This window comes from Crinia signifera, chromosome 1 (assembly GCF_055691185.1).
Source record: "Crinia signifera chromosome 1, ASM5569118v1, whole genome shotgun sequence".
NCBI classification, from domain to species: domain Eukaryota; kingdom Metazoa; phylum Chordata; class Amphibia; order Anura; family Myobatrachidae; genus Crinia; species Crinia signifera.
In genome coordinates, this window is record NC_139217.1 from 371,803,368 (window position 1) to 371,820,996 (window position 17,629).

Sequence of the window (17,629 nt, forward strand, 5' to 3'; positions counted from 1 at the left end):
CACAGTGCTCCCTTCTCTTTAGGAGAGCAACAACAGGCCATAAATATAAACCACAATAAGGTTCAGAGAGGGTATTTGATCCAGTTTTAAAATACTATCCAATCAATGAAGAATTATCTTTCCCCTGCTTGCTTTCTGCCTCGCACCTCTATCTCTGATATATTAAACAATTCACAGTTGTTTCTTATCTGCTGGCATATTAATGATCAGCTTGTGGTGTACCAATTTTTCTTTCAAAAGTTTTGGTCCCAGAAAGCAAATAATTTTGTGGGCTTACAATGAACTTGCCACCCTATCATCACTAGTAAATAAAAAGGGTAACTATCACCAAATAGCTTGCTGCTTTTAGGAGTTCAGTTATTTATTTATTTATTTATTTACAGTTTCTTATATAGCGCAGCATATTCCATTGCGCTTTACAGTTGCTAGTTGGAGAATATATACCAATAGCTCAAGGTTGTGATAAAACTAAAATGCACAAAAAAAAATCATTTTTGCTGATAGCTTCCCTCTGAACTACTGTTAGGACGTACAGAAAGATTCATGCAAGTGGAAAGGAAAGTGACGGATATGTAAAGTAGCTCTACACGTTTTTAGTTACAGAAGAAAGTTGTGTTCTCATACACGGTTTCACAACAATCCAGTGATTTATTTGATATGCAACACTTGTATATCTACATTTAGTCAGAAACTTTATCCGGAATGCTACAATGCAGTGCCCACATATTTTGTACATCAAAAGTTCCGTTGTGGTTCGCATACAGATACAGATTCAGTTACACACAGATATATAGGCGTTTCACATGCAAAAATGTAAGTGGTTTTGTTGCATTAAATACAGCGATTGGCACAGCTCACTTGCGCCAGGTGTCTCGCACCATGTGAGGTATTGAGGAGGACACCTCTGTAAAGTAGCTTTATAGGTCCTCTGGTTAATAAACAAAGTAGCTCTGCAGGTTTTTGAGATGAAGCAGTTCTGCACACTTTCTAGTTATATAAAGAAAAGCCTTAGGGACAGTAAAGTAGCTCTGCAGGTTATCTAGTTAAGTATAGCAGTTGTGCATGGTTTGTAGTTACAGGAAGCAAAGCAGCTCTGCCAGTCCCCTATCCAGAGAAAATAAGACCGCTCCGATAGGCATCTAGTTAGAGAAAGTGGGTCAGCTCTGCAGGTCATCTTTGTAGAGAAAGTAAAGGATGGTCCTTTAGAGAAAGTGAAGAGAAACTAGTAAGAGAAACTAGTCCACTAGTAAGAGAAACTGAAGCAGCATAGCTTGTCCTTTAGTAAGAGAAAGTGAACCAGAGTTGTTGGTCCTCTAGAGAAAGTGTAGCAGCTCTGCTGGTCCTCTAAATAAGGAATGTGATGCAGTTCTTTTGGTTCCTTAGTTAAAGTAAAGCCGTTCTGCTGGTCCTCTAGTTAGAGAATTAGAAGCAGTTCTGTTGGTTCCCTAGTTAGTGAATGGGAAGCAGCTGTGCTGATCTCTAGAGACAGTGAAGCAGCTCTGCATGTCCCCTAGTTAAAGACAGTGAACCAGTTCTTCTGGTCCTCTAATTAGAGAAAGTGATGCAGTTCTGCTGGTCCTCTAATTGTATAAAGTGACAACATTTTTCTGGCCCTCTAAGTTGATAAAGTGACGAGTTCTGCTGGTCCTCTAGTAAAATAAATTGAAGCAGCTTTGCTGGTCCTCTAATTGAATAAAATGACGCAGTTCTGCTGGTCCTCTAATTAGAGAAAGTAAAGCAGTTCTGCTGGTCCACTAGTTAGAGACAGTGAAGCAGCTCTGCAGGTCCCCTAGTTTGAGACAGTGAAGCAGTTCTGCTGGTCCTCTAATTAGAGAATGTAAAGCAGTTCTGCTGGTCCCCTAGTTAGAGACAGTGAAGCAGTTCTGCTGGTCCTCTAATTAGAGAAAGTGATGCAGTTCTGCTGGTCCTCTAATCAGAAAAAGTAAAGCAGTTATTCTGGTCCCCTAGTTAGGGACAGTGAAGCAGTTCTGTTGATCCCCTAGTTAGGGACAGTGAAGCAGTTCTGCAGGTCTTCTAGAGAAAGCAAAGTAACTCTGCTGGTCCTCTGATTAGAGAAAGTAAAGCATTTCTGCTTGTCCTATAATTAGAAAAAGTGAAGCAGTTTTTCTGGTCCTCTAATTAGAAAAAGTGAAGCGGTTCTGACAGTCCTGTAGTTAGAGACAGTGAAGCAGCTCTGCAGGTCCCCTAGTTAGAGAAAGTGATGCAGTTCTCCTGGTCCTCTAATTAAAGAAAGTGATGCAGTTCTGTTGGTCCTCTAATTGGATAAAGTGACGCAGTTCTGCTGGTCCTCTAATTAGAGAAAGTAAAGCAGTTCTGCTGGTCCACTAGTTAGAGACAGTGAAACAGTTCTGCTGGTCCTCAAATTAGAGAAAGTGACGCAGTTCTGCTGGTCCTCTAATTAGAGAATGTAAAGCAGTTCTGCTGGTCCCCTAGTTAGAGACAGCAAAGCAGCTCTGCAGGTCCCCTAGTTAGAGACAGTGAAGCAGTTCTGCTGGTCCCCTAGTTAGGGACAGTGAAGCAGTTCTGCAGGTCTTCTAGAGAGAGCAAAGTAGCTCTGCTGGCCCTCTGATTAGAGAAAGTAAAGCATTTCTGCTGGTCCTATATTTAGCAAAAGTGAAGCAGTTTTGCTGGTCCTCTAATTAGAAAAAGTTAAGCGGTTCTGACAGTCCTATAGTTAGAGAAAGTGAGGCAGATCTGCAGGTCTTTTCGTTGGAGACAATAAAGCAGCTCTGCGGGTCTTCTAGTTGGTGACAGTGAAGCAGCACTTTGGGTCGTCTATTTAGAGACAGTGAAACATCTCAGCAGTTCCTCTAGTTAGATACAGTGAAACAGCTCAGCGGGTCCTCTAGAGAAAGCAAAGTCTCTCTGATTAGAGAAAGTGAAACAGTTCTGTTAATCCACTGGTTAGGGACAGTGAAGCAGTTCTGTAGGTCTTCTAGAGAAAGCAAAGTAGCTCTGCTGGTCCTCTGATTAGAGAAAGTAAAGCATTTCTGCTGGTCATATAATTAGAAAAAGTGAAGCAGTTTCTCTGGTCCTCTAATTAGAAAAAAAGTGAAGCGGTTCTGACAGTCCTATAGTTAGAGAAAGTGAGGCAGATCTGCAGGTCTTTTCGTTGGAGACAATAAAGCAGCTCTGTGGGTCTTCTAGTTGGTGACAGTGAAGCAGCACTATGGGTCGTCTAGTTAGAGACAGTGAAACAGCTCAGCGGGTCCTCTAGAGAAATCAAAGTCTCTCTGATTAGAGAAAGTGAAGCAGTTCTGCTGGTCCTATCTTTAGAAAAAGTAAAGCAGTTCTGCTGGTCCTCTAGTTAGAGAAAGTTAATCAGTTCTGCTAGTCCTCTAGAGAAAGCAAAGTAGCTCTGCTGGTCAATATAAAAACAGGTATAAACCAATATACCATGCGCTATAAAAGCAGCCTGAGGTACTACTACCAATATTTGAAGAACCATTTAAAAAAAACATACAATACCAAATACAGTTTTGGAGCATTCCTTGGGTGCTTTGCTGTTAAAATTTTTCATTTAAGATGGTAGTAACCAATATACGCTTGTGTCCACCTCGCTAGTAGACATCTATATTTGGTACGAGAAAAAGATGAATAAATGTGTCCTTATGTAAATACTAAAAAGGTTTACAGTATTACACTATTGCACTTTCTTTTTCTTTTTGGGTACTTCCATCTTAAATGAGAAATTTTACATCAAAGCGCCCAAGGAATACTCCAAAACTGTGTTTGGTATAGCTCTGCTGGTCCTCTGATTAGGAGAAAAAAGAAGCAGTTCTGCTGATCCTATCTTTAGAAAAAGTAAAGCAGTTCTGCTGGTCCTATCTTTAGAAAAAGTAAAGCAGTTATGCTGGTCCCCTAGTTAGAGACAGTGAAGCAGTTCTGCTTAGGGTGGCCAATCCTGGGATCGGGATCGACGGGATCCAGGGATTTGGCCCCAAAACCCCGGGACTTCAATCCCGGAATTGGAGTTTCCAAGCCCGGGATTTTGTGATTAGACTGCGCATGCGCGCAGTCTAATGCCGGGCAACGTCTGAGCATCGCTCAGACGCTGCCCGACTTCTCCCGGCAGCAGTGCGCAGCGTGACCTCTCAGCGTGAGATCAGGCAGAGGTCGCGCCCGGCCCATCCCCCCACCCAGCAACCGGGCTCCTGGCAACCCTGCTGCACCCTCAAATGTAAGTAAATATGGGGCAGCCAGGGCGTCTTTTTATTAGGAAAGCCAATCCCAGGATTGAGCATTTTTCAATCCCGAATCCCGGGATTGGCTTCCCTAGTTCTGCTGGTCCTCTAATTAGAGAAAGTGAAGCAGTTCTGCTGGTCCTCTAATTAGAGAAAGTGAAGCAGTTCTGCTGGTCCTCTAATTAGAGAAAGTGAAGCAGTTCTACTGGTCCTCTAGTAAAAGAAATTGAAGCAGCTCTGTTGGTCCTCTATTAGAGAAAATGAAGCAGTTCTGCTGGTCCTCTAATTAGAGAAAGTGAAGCAGTTCTACTGGTCCTCTAATTAGAGAAAGTGAAGCAGTTCTGCTGGTCCTCTAATTAGAGAAAGTGAAGCAGTTCTACTGGTCCTCTAGTAAAAGAAATTGAAGCAGCTCTGTTGGTCCTCTATTAGAGAAAATGAAGCAGTTCTGCTGGTCCTCTAATTAGAGAAAGTGAAGCAGTTCTACTGGTCCTCTAGTAAAAGAAATTGAAGCAGCTCTGTTGGTCCTCTAATTAGAAAGAGTAAAAAAAACTCTGTTAGTTCCCTAGTAAGAAAAAGTGCTCATATGCTGGTCATCTAGATAAAATGAAGCAGCTCTGCTAGTCCTCTAGAGAAAGCAAAGCATCTCTGCTGAGACAGTAAAGCAGCTCTGTGAGTCCTCTAGCTAGAGACAGTGAATCAGCTCTGCTGGTCCTCTAATTAGAGAAAATGAAGAGGTTCTGCTGGTCCTTTAGTTAGAGAAAGTGAAGCATTTATGCTGGTCTTCTAGTAAGAGAAAATGAAGCAGCTCTGACGGTCCTTTAGTTAGAGAAAGTGAAGCAGCTCTGATGGTCCGGTAGTTAGAGACAGTGAAGCAGCTCTGCGGGTACTCTAGTTGGAGACAGTGAAGCAGCTCTACTGGTACTCTAATTAGAGAAAGTGAAGTAGCTCTGCTGGTCCACTAGTAATGAAAGTTATTGCTAGTTCTCTCATTAGGGATAGAAAAAGATTCTGTCGCTTCCTCACTTGTATAGCCTGTACATGGGATAGAAATCTCCCATTAACTAAATTTGATATTAGAACTAGCAGAAAGCAATGCAACTGAAAACACTGAACAGTTATACAACAGAGAACATGAATGTGTGAAACAGAGAACATGAATGTGTGAAAATTGATGTCTACATATATGGGCATGAGTATAGTTGTAGGGATACATATGTTAGTGTCATAAAACAAATGTAAAATTGTGAAAAAAAAAAAAGATTAAGCTCAGACCTAGATTTGATCAGAGATATGCTCAAAATGACCCCCCCCCCCCCCCCCCCAATTGTACAGTGTATTGTAAAAAGCTGGAGCTTTACGAATATAATCTGCACATTAGAAGCATGAGGGAGTCATCATTTGCCGGAGGTAGCATGGTCCACCTGTAACAATGATACAAAACACCAGCACCAGCCCAATCTTTGCCCAAAGCTTAGCTTGAGGGAAGTAGCTTTTTGGCTACAACAAAATAGCAGCAGCAATATTTTATTCATTACATCATTTGTATAGAAACATTTTTTTTTTAAATAAACAGATAATTAAACGTCAGAATGGTCTTAGCAAAATAAATGTGCTGGAGATCAGGAGATATACTACTGGACCAGGCTGGTGTCTTAAAACCTCCACTGCAAAAATAACATGAATATCTTTTATGCGGTCCATGACCTGCTAGCTACATATGTCACTAAATCCTGGGTCACACCTGTCAGGCAACAAGGCACTTACTGTTGGCTATGTTGGAAGCCGTGTAACTGTCGGCCATTCCAGAGACCTGACTTGCAATGCTGATTTCACTTGCTCTTCTGTACCCCCTGAAGTGGGGAGCTGTTATGGGGGAGGAAGGGAAGGCATTTTCCACGAAGACTGCACCATGAAACTGAACAACATCCGCTATGAAACCGAAGAAAACAAAAGAAAACAAAACAGGAGAACAGGGAGAAAAACAAACAAACAAAACAAAAATGAAATTAAAATTTTTGACCCAAACAGGACAAGAAAACAAGAAGGCATTAGGAAGGATGAAGATGCAACACCTAAGATGTGCATGTTGTAAAGCATTCAGGAACATAAAATAAGATGCATTTAATTGTCAAACCCACACAAAGACAAGCCAATGAAATATCAACCAAGAATCTATTTCATTCCAATGCTTGGAGGAGCCAATGAAAGGCAAATGTGAAAGACATTGGTTTTCAGGCTGGGCTACAAAACATTGCTTTACAATGCAATTTAGAAAGCTCTTGCTACTCAAATCCTTATATACATATATATGTACATGATGTGTGTATGTGTGTGTATATATATTTATATACACACACACATACACAGTATATATATATTATAGACTTGTCTATGCACACATATATACATATAGAAACACACACATGTATAGATATAGTATCAGGAGTTCGAACAGAAATAAAGTGGGCAGGGAAAATCAGTGCTAAAGCTCTGTAAATTGCAGGGATAAAACACAGCGGAAAGGGAAATAGATCGGTTTCATATGGTACTTTATTTATAAAACTTGAGATGTCCTTTAGATATACTGTGAATGGCCCCAAATTGAATGCACTGGAACAACACTGCTTACAAAGGCTTAGAACGGTCTAGCTTAATGACTTGTGCTGGAAAGGCAAACAATCTGAAAAGTGGATGTTTCCAGGCTGGTTACACACAATTCAATACAATTAATCCGGGTACACAATACTACGAGCAATCTTTCTGATGGTCGAGATTAATTTCCTTTGCCCCAGACCATCCGAAATTGCCCATACACACTGTGAAATCAAATTAAATTCATTAAATTGTACCACATCACACTCTTCTAATTGACCATGCAACACAGCCATCCAGAAGATATCTTGTGCAACTCGTGGGAGTAAACAATTGTGAATACACACTGTACATTTTGCACAATTTGATCAATTGTGCCGATATCGTGCAGATGTGTACCCGGCTTCACACTTCCGTATTGAAAGAGCCATAAATTCTATTATGTTATGTTCTTAATAGACACTAAGGGACAGATGCATCCAGCTTTAAAAAGTGATAAAATAGAGAGTGATAAAAAACCAACCAATCAGCTCCTGTCTGACATTTTTCAAACACAGCCTGTGACATGGCAGGTAGGAGCTGATTGGCTGGTTGTATCACTCACCATATTATCCCTTTTTTGAAGCTTGATACATCTGGCCCTGAGTGCTTAGTACATTTACATTTTATTTACATATTAGACATAACAATGTAAGATATGTAATGAGCTGTAGCAATACATACGATAAGCTCATTTTGTTGTAATATAAAAAAAATTTTTTTAAATTTTTTATTTAAAATGTACAGTAAAATAAAATTATCTTTAAAATCTATATGTAAATCATTCAGTGCTCTTGTGAGATATAGTTTGTATTCATGTTACTTTAAGCAAATTCAAGTCTTCTATATCTGAATTCATGGATAAGAGTAATTTCTTATTTCTATTTAATTTACCATTTTTACAGTTTTACTGTATGTAAAGGTTGTAAAAGATTTTTTTTTTCCATTCTGGCATATTCGATGTTAATCACTTGAAAGAATAATGTATAAAAATAAAATTATATAAAAAACACTTTTTCACCTTTAAATATAACCTGTGTTTAGTCCCTAAAAAACTGGAATAATCAAGTATTAGCTCAATCGGTGGTCCAATATTTTGAGCCAGATTGGGAACCTTACATGGAAAAGAATCATTACTAAGTACAGATGTGTCCTCATACACGAAGCCAAAAAAAGTCAGGGCTGTCTTGGCAAGCAGTTTTGTTGCATCCTATTGTTTCATTTGTACAACTTTGATGCACTTTCAAAAGAAAAAGATGACTGGCACAAGCAGCATCGCATAGGACCTGGGGTGCCAAGAAGGGGTGCTTGGCGCGACTTCAGCAATAGTATGTGAGGACTCATCTGTAATGGTCACTAGCGATACAGGCACAGAGAATTTTCACAAAATATGGAAATAAGTGTCAACTATATGACACTTGGGGGGTAAATTTATTAAAACTTCCAAAAATTAAAAGTGGTGATACCCATAGCCACCAATTAGATTATATCTGTCATTACTCTATTGCATCCTGTAAAATGCTAAACAGAATCTGATTGCTTCCTGTACTATGGGCAACATCACCTCTTTTCATTTTTAGAAGCTTTAGTAAATATACCCCTAGATGGGCAAAAATACAAATTTAGATAAAAAACAACTGCAGACAAACAAGATAAGCCAAATGCTTAGCAGTGGAGAGCAGACAGAATGAAAACAACAGCAATTACTATTGGTTAAAAGCTTATGAGATCTAAAGCTCTGAGTTTAGTCAAGCAAGCTCGCTAGAATCAAAGCAGCCATGTGGGTCATTGAACAATACAAAAGCTTTAACCCTCCTTGAATTTTTTCATCCGAAAGTTTTTCTTTCAAATTGTAGCTTCATGTATGTAAATTACTAGGAGCATTCGGTGTCCACTGTTGGGACTTTAAGGACAGATTAATTTAAACGTGAATTATGAAATACTACTAAATTTAAAATCATTTAGAAGCAATGTCTTCTAAGCCTAGTGGCAGACAGAAGCGCATTTTAATAGGCTATTAATAGAATAATTCTAATTCTGATGGTGTTTTAGTGATGAACATTCTGCATATGTAATCATTTTTGGGCTCTTAATGCGTGTTCATTTTTCTAACAGCCTTTTGTTTTGTCGTTACTGTATGACTAATTATACATTCTAGCATGAGCACTGACAGCAATATAGGAAACGAGGGTCTCTATAAATATGCCAGATTTGTAGGACTCAGTGGAAGATCTGAAGCCTGACTCACACGTCAGCACTTTGCAGAAAAGCTTTCGGGTGAGACAGCGCACAGTTCATGATCATGATGCAAAAAATCAAAGACAATAGGAGGGGTGGATACACACATTCAACACAAGTGGTCTGTTTACTGGAAGTGTCTTGGCAGCTTAGGACAGGAACAGGGATACTGGTTTCGATGATGCCATCTTGACGTTGGAGAGCAACCGGTGGGCTGCCTTCCATGAGAAGGATGGGGTTGTTCTGCACAGCCTCAACTAAATGTTGATGAGAGGGAAACAAAAAATAAAAAGACAAAAACGCTACAAACATTTAACCAGACAATGTAACAGAGAACATACATAAGTCACAACGCCACTCTTCCTGTTGAAAAGCAATTTTCCCGGTTTGATGCTGAGGGCTAAATAATGGGTTTAAGCCTTACCCTGTGATAGCCTTTTACAAAGAAGACACCAATTTATTACCACAGCTTTCTTGCTGTGCACATTTAATATCAATTTCCTTAGTAAAATTGCTAATTAGCTTCAATGTTACAGATGAGGCAATGTTCCCTACTAGCTAGATTTATAGGCCAAGAGTGCGCAGTCCTCTCCTTTTACTTCAATGTACATTACAGAACTGCTGTTCATGTTGTCTGCCTGACTGTACAGCGCTACTGAATCCGTTGGTGATATATTAAATAGGCATCCCCATACATAAAAACCAATATAACAAGCAATGTGTGCGTGTGTGTGTGTGTGTGTGTGTATATATATATATATATACATACACACAATCTGAATAGGCAAGATGTTCAATGTACGTAGTAATGCATCACACAAATTTGCTTTTTTTTTATTTTTAAGACTATATATGGCCTATTTCAGATACTGTGTTTGTTCACGATTGTAAAGAATTGTGGAATATGGTGGTGCTATACACATAAAGGTTTAAAGCTTAATAATAAATACTGGTGAAATCGATGCAATAAAAAATACAGTATCTATCCTTATGTATCAATGCCTACTGTATTTCCCTATAGATTGTAAGCTTGCGAGCAGGGCCCTCCTATATTTTGGCTGTCTGTAAATACCCTGTTTGTTGTATCACTGCCTTCTTTGTAAAGCGCAATGGAATATGCTGCGCTATATAAGAAACTGTTAATAAATAAATAAGGCAGTCTGGCAATGGATAAGTAGTAACAGTGTCATACATCTCTACATAATAAGCATATAAAACACTTTCCTGGAAGGTGTGGAGTTATTACAGTGTATACAGCAGAGCAACTTGAGAATAATTAGGTGCAATGTCAGTACAGAACATGAGCTTTACAGCACCCAATGAGAGAGAAAATCACACTAAAGGCCTTAATAAGAGTTGGTCACTGTTGTGCGCATGCGTGCAGATTGTATTGCGTGCATGTGCGAGCCAAAATAGCTCATCGCAATCCTCTCGTAATTGGACCCACAGAAAGGAGATGTTTGGGGGGTGGAAACTGGACATTTCAGGAATTGTATAAAAAAAAAAACCTAAAAAATGTAGATGTGCCCAGGCCTTTTAAGAGAGGGTGTGTGACGTAAGCGCTGGCCTCAATCAGTCTGTCTGCCACAGAGTTGTGGGAGAGTTAGGATTACTCACATTTGTACAGTCTGGAAAAATCATGCGACGATGAGTGAATTGCGTACGGATGTGCGACACGATACCGGATAGCGATGTTTTCACAATTCGCTCACAGATTTACATAAGGTGGGCGATCAGGTCTGAATCAGGCCCTAAATCACTTAATTATGTAAATATGTCTTTTCTTTGCTGAATAATGAATTAAATTGCAAAATTACCTCGTCTGCACACAGCTAATGTAGCATATGTTCAATATATGTGACATGATAATGGTATTCAGTGGTGTATCTATGATGGGTGCACATGGCCCCCCGAGTCCCAGGGAGGCCCAGACTGCACCCATTTTTCCAATACTTACCCTTTGGAGTCCAGCCGCAGGGGAAGGAGGACTTCTGAGATCCCAAAAAATGGTGCGGTGGCCTGAATTCCCCACAGTGGGGTCTGAGTGCTCTAATACTCAGACTCCGCAGTGCATTTTTCCTGAGGTTTGCGCATACACAGTAGGGTCTGAGATTTCTAGCGCTCAGACCCTACTTCTCCCATTAGAGAGGAGGCAGCATGGCCAGAGGAGGCTGCATACAGGCCTCCTCCTCTCTTAAGGCACCCTTGATGGTATATATAAAGTATACACAACTTTTCAAAGAATAATAATAATAATAATAATCCAACCATTCTATTTGCCCAAGAACTGATGAAAGACCTATACTTAAACAGCACTAATATGTAGATAATGATATCTGTGCTCATATAATCCTTCTTCTAATATAAGTAACCGCAGCGATGTGATTGGTTTATAGTAAATTGATGGTCTGCATTCTCAGAAACGCCATACATCCAAACAGTCCTGAGTTAGGATGGGCAGTCCTGATTAGCTGTGCTCTGTCCACAGGAACAGGAAGTTGGTTGGTATTTCCTGCTCAAGGACACTCTGCATAGCAAGGTGAGAGCGGAAAGTGAGAGCGGCAATGTATAAATGTTAGATTGGAGGTGAGAGGAACAAGTGCAGCATAGTGCTTTCATTCTTCTAAGCACACCAGGGGACCACAGCACAACATGACTAATACAAAACAATCCAAAGTTGGGAGGAATGGTTTAGCCCATATAATGGCTGCCTCCATGTACAGGCAAACGTACAGTAAGTTATTAGGTGCTGTGTAGTATAATTAACACAAAGAGAACGTTTTTTACATATGCGATAACGGTTTTGTACATCAGGCATGGTGGGCATTTTGTCTACAAAATTGTGATATATCATTTCCCCTTACATTATTTATGGACTTTTAAAGAGTATATCAGGACAAGCACGAAATTGGACTTAATAACCTTCCTTAATCACTTCATTTACTGATCAATTTTCCAGAAAAAATGACAACTGTCAAATATGTATATGTATATAGGCATATCAAATACCTACAGTATATACCGAAATGCTATAGATATGTGGGCTTAAAGTGACATATGCGTGAGGCTAATATATGGTTAGGCTGGAGTCCATGGGCTTCATTTACAATGCACACTGTAACACCAAATCTTATTTGGTAGCAATGTGCCCCTTCATTTACACAGGAGCAACTAGCCTCTTGCCAAGATGCCTCTGGAGGAAGATACCAAGGTCTGCAAAGAACCAGAAGAGCTTCCATGTGCATTACAATGTACCAAGCTTCACAGAGCAGTGTCAAACAATGTGTGATTTCTGACACAAAATATAATTTCTAAATCTAATTACTCAAGACATACGAACAGTCCAGGATTTAAGGATTTCCATGCTTGAGCACCAATGGCTAAATTGAGAAGCGCTGATATAAAGGATTAGAGTGGATGCATTTAGTCCGATATGTAATGATAGAGTGTTCACCGTTTTTACGCCACAAAAAGTGGTCGGCGGCTGGACCTTGTGCAGTTTGCTCTTTCTTGTGGTGTCTCCCTCCTGATTTTGTCCATGCACCTAAACAAAGCTCACTACGAGCTTGCACATGTGCCTAGGGCAATGCGAGCTTGCACATGTACCCAGGGCACAGGGTAGCCATGCACCATAAAATGTGATTATCAAACTTGTATACTGTGGGTCTGATACAGAAAATGCTTGGCAGCTCCACCAACTCCCCCGTCGCCTTAACAGAAATATCTGATATATTTTAATACATATTTATAGGAAAGGACAATATAAAAGTCAGCCACTGTTGCTTACCCAAGAGTGCAGAGTTGCCATCCCCCAGTGGAAACCTCTGGTATCGAGGGACATTGAAGGGCGGCAGCAGATGGAATTTCTTCTCCAGAAGTGGTTCAATGCGTGATGCGGAGGGGTCAGCCGGATGGAACAGGTTGTAAACCTGCTGGCAGCCAGGTCTGAGCTGGAAAACTGGCAATAGTACAAATAAGAAAAAGGCAGTAGTAGAAAAGCAGAGCAATGCAAGTCTACAGACCCACATAAGGTAGTAAAGGTAAAGTAAAGGTCCATACACACTGGGCGATTACGTCCAGCGTGTATGGACAGCGATGATCGCTTTCATCGCTGGGGGGAAAGCTGCTCAGTGCATACACACTGAGGAGCTTTTCCCCTGCCCGGTGCGGTCAGAGCGGGTGGGTTTGCATAGGGAAGTGCTAAGCAAAGCCATCCACAAAGACGAACATCACAAATACCAGCAGATGAGTGGCTTTCCCAGCTATGATGTGGGAGAACGCATCACTGCTCACCGCCGGGCCATACACACTGGACGGCTTTGAGCTGAAAGCCGCTCAAACTTTTGAGTGCCTTTCAGCGCAAAGCCGCCCAGTGTGTATGGGCCTTAAGGACATTACTATTTCAGCTTTTTCCAAAAAAAGAAGAAAGTTCTAAAGATGACAAAGGCTGTTATGTGTCTATTTATTCAAACCAAACTATTATGCACACCAACAGGTCAAAAACATTAGAATGTGTATATAATTATATACAAGAGAATGAACATATAATTGCCCTACAATGGTTTTCTTTATACTTTAGCAATTTTCATGCAAATGAAGCGCATGTGTGTGTTGTCATTTATCAAGTACTGTTACACTAAGCAGAAAATGTCTCAGTCAGAGGAGAGTGTAACCATCATGTAAAATTCTGATGGACTTATGCTGGCCACACATCATACAAACTTTCCTCCAACCATCCAATTAGTTGCCACATTTTTATTCCATCGAAGCAACTAGTTGGATGGTTGGAGGAAAGTAGGTCTGTTGTGTGGCCAGCACCATGGACTATACCAGTGGTGGCCAACCTGTGGCTCTAGAGCCTCATGCGGCTCTTCCCCTTGTAAAGTGCGGCTCCTGCTCCCACTGCTGCCTGCCGCCCACCGTCTGTCCCAGTCCCCCCTGCTGCCGGTTCCCTGAATCCCTTCTCCTTCTGAGGGGAGGAGAGCGCGCATTGCGCATCCTTGTGACTGGGCCGTCCGCCAATCAGAGCTCGTGGGCCAGCAGCCAATCAGGAGCTGGCCAGTGAGCTTTGATTGGTGGGCGGCCCAGTCACAGGGAAGTGAGGGGGAAGGAGACGTGCGGTGTGCTGTGCTCTCCTCCCATCGGTGACATGACAGGAGGACTGCAGGGGGACACCAGACTGTCCTCTACCCAACTGGCAGCAGCAGCAACAACTGGGAAATTTGCACTGTGGGGGCATAGCAGTTTGTGGCACTGTGGGGGCATACCCGGCACCGTGTGGTGCATACCAGGCACCGTTGGGGGCATATGTGTATCTGGCACTATTGGGGGCATATGTATATATGGCACTGCACTATTGGAGGCATATTTGTATCACACCCACCAAAGGGGTCAAAATAGGCTACGCCCCTTTTTTTGGCGCATGCGCCTTCGGCGCACGCATGATGTCGGCTCTTTAGCTTGACTACCGATATTTTCGGCTCTTTACCTCTGACCGGTTGGCCACCCCTGGACTATACCATTTCCTGCTTGAGGAGGATCCATTAAGCTGTTTGTCTATCTTAACTATCAGTGTGGAAACTGTGCGGAAAGTCCCCTAATATCAGTTAGATCATTTAATGTAGCGATCCAAGTAAAACATGACATTTTCAGAAATGTAACATTGCCGTACATAAGCCTCCTATAATTCTATGATAGTTCTTTGCTATATATACAGTATATATATGACCTTTACATATAAAGCCTGGCCTGTACAGCATTTTTTTATGCATCTTGTCTAGTCTACATGTTAGGCAGTTTTAGCAGTGGAACACCTTGACCTATTTATAAAGGGCAAAATGCAACATGCCTTTTAATTGACACCTTGCTTATACAGCCTGCCAGTGCTGCCACGTAACCAGACTCCACAGATTAAGTGGAGGGCTTGGGGTAACGCCCCCATAAGTGATGTTGACGGCTATGCACGCCTACATTTGTAGCTGACAGGACCACACCACCCCCATTAGTTATGCCAGCGGATGCCTCCCCCAATTTGGGATACTGACAGCAATCGCCATGTTGCTCTCCCTTTTCGACCGAGTGCACCCCTGCACCCCGCCCTCATCACATTGGTATCACTATCATTAAATATAAAACATATAGTAAGTGTAAACAACATTATGCTGTGTATTACCACGCATTATAGCAATGTAACAGTTAAAATGTAACAACCCGTGTAAGAGATAATTCTTCAGATCTTAAACTTACTGTCGAGTGCTGGAATAACGATTTTCCTCAAAGCTAGAACCAGTCCAAGAGGAGAACCAAATAGGAAGAAATCGGCGATCTCAAAGTCAAACTTTCCAATACTGCCTCCATCCAGCATTGTGGAGCTGCTAGATCTTCGGGAGCCTGGATCGTTTCTCAGGACGCTTGAGTGTAAACTGTAATGTAAATAGTCAAAGATGTTTTAGTAAGGGTGTGAAACAGTCAGACTTCAGGGCAATATATGCAGTGAATTAGTGCATGTTTATGTTATTACAAATGTCACAAGAAACTAAATGCCTTATATATGTTAGTAGGGCAGTGGGTTTAATTGATTTGACCCCACAGATTGCAGAAAATCGGTATCAAGCAACAGGGTCTGGACAACACAGGCATGTCCAGACTGTTTGCATGCTGAGGTCACGAGCAGCTGCTGCGACTCGATATATGTCAGCCCTGTGTCTAGCTTCGCAGCTAGGTTGTGCAGCCATAGTGGCTACCAGTAGTATCTGAGCATGGGGGGAATGGGACGAGATGCGGTCAAAATCCCGTCGCAATGCCAGCACTTTGTCCCTCTATGGATGTCCACGACACCCATAGAGGGAGAATAAAATAGTCTACCTAGAGTAGCAAGGCACCGGGCCCGCTGCGTGGAGAGCGCAGCGAGCCCGCAAGGGGGGGGGGGGGGCGCGGCGATCCACGGCCCCCCTTGTCGACATTGCGGCGGTCGGGATTCCGGTGTCGGAATTTTGACCGTTGGGATTCCGACCGCCGGGATTTCATACTGATCCCAATGGGATGTTGAGATGTGAAGGCAGTTTCCAGTTAGCCGGGCCTGATTCCTTCTCAGCGGCCATTCTCCGCTCAAGCTGGGGGCCGGGCTAGTATATACAAAACATGCTTTATAGTGGTTATATTGCCAAATTGACCTCCATGTTTAGTAGATATCATTCATCGTTAACGAGGCACAGGAGTACGCATCATTAATGATATTGAGTGTCCACACTAGAAGATATTGTGAACAATATCGTTCAGAAGCCCTTTTCTTAACAATGTTGTCTAGTGCGTATGGGGCTTAACAGAAAAGCATTGTAGTTTGCAGGGGGATGCCAAAAACCATACCACTGACCCTGGCTCTGCCTAATGGGGGGGAGAAGGGGGTGGGGGAATTAGGTGGCAGAGGGAAAGGAGTTCCACAACCTATAAGGGACCACTGTATGCCCTGTTTCCCTTACAGTTTACTCAACTGAATGTGCAGACCACTTATTCTAAGTGTTAAATACTTATTTAGCAGAATACTACTTAATGCGCTTACGGAGATTTTTCAACTCAGTAGCAGTAAAACAGGTTTAGAAACCTCAAAGTTCTTATATTTCACTGTAAATCACACCATTTATTTTCAAATGATGTTAGACTAATTATTTTGTATTTCTGGTACTGATCTATAACTATTTATTGATACGTTCATTGCACAGAACACTAAATACGCAACAGTGAACATGTTTAATGCAAACAAAACATTGAATACAATGGTTTATAGATACGAGTGGTAAAACAAAAATGTAATAAGGTTGTTATTGAAAAGAAGCGCAAAAGGAATTTACTGCACTATATACAACCTATTAAAAAATGTATTTAATTAATAAAAATATATAAAATTAAGGGGATATAGCTGGCATCCCAATGGTTAAGTTGCTGGCGGTCAGAAGAAAAGTATCCCAACAGTAAGCATTCCAAACCTAATTATCCCAGGGAGGGTGCAGGGTCGGCAGGATAAGGAAAAGGAGATGCAAAACAATGTGTATATGCAGTCTAGCTTTTCTATACAGAACTGAAATCTCTGCTATAAAAAGGATTGGAATATGACTACAGCTAAAAAAAAATTGCAAATAACAAACAGAAATAATATCCATCTCCTTCTACAGCCCTACCAAGGCCACAGCCACTATCACCTCCCAGATGTATATGCCCATACCTAGAGAGGAAAGCTTGGTGTTGTTTGATGGTGTCCAGCTCATATGTTGAGGAATCACTTCTCTTACGCGGCAGTTGTCTCTTTGGGTCTTCTCCATTACTTCGAGGTATGTCAATATTACTCCGGCTCAAGTGCCGACTGGTCTCCAAGTTTGTACTGCTAGAGCAGTAACTGTTGTTGACACTGATGCCTGGAGACAGGAGGTCAGTGTCCTGAAATAAAAAGAACAGTATGTCTGGTTACTCCTACAGCGGCGGAGCCTACCTGATTCTAGGGCGGGGGCTGCCGCTGGCTGTGATGCCAAAACCCCCCCTTCCCTGCGCTCACCCGCTGCTCC

At 41.6% G+C, this 17,629-nt stretch overlaps 1 protein-coding gene across 11 annotated transcripts in view; it reads right to left on the reverse strand.

The window, feature by feature from the left end:
• PITPNM2 (phosphatidylinositol transfer protein membrane associated 2) overlaps positions 1-17,629 on the reverse strand; it is a 244,342-nt gene that overhangs the window by 19,008 nt on the left and 207,705 nt on the right. For 6 of the 11 annotated variants that reach the window (XM_083151213.1, XM_083151232.1, XM_083151222.1 and 3 more), the window contains 5 exons: positions 17,293-17,504; positions 15,321-15,496; positions 12,862-13,032; positions 9,182-9,331; positions 5,970-6,134 (listed from right to left, as the gene is read on the reverse strand). In XM_083151213.1, the coding sequence (XP_083007339.1) occupies positions 5,970-6,134; positions 9,182-9,331; positions 12,862-13,032; positions 15,321-15,496; positions 17,293-17,504 (874 nt within the window). The remainder of the gene's footprint in view (positions 1-5,969; positions 6,135-9,181; positions 9,332-12,861; positions 13,033-15,320; positions 15,497-17,292; positions 17,505-17,629) is intronic. The other 5 variants (XM_083151249.1, XM_083151263.1, XM_083151241.1 and 2 more) reach the window with 4 other exon arrangements.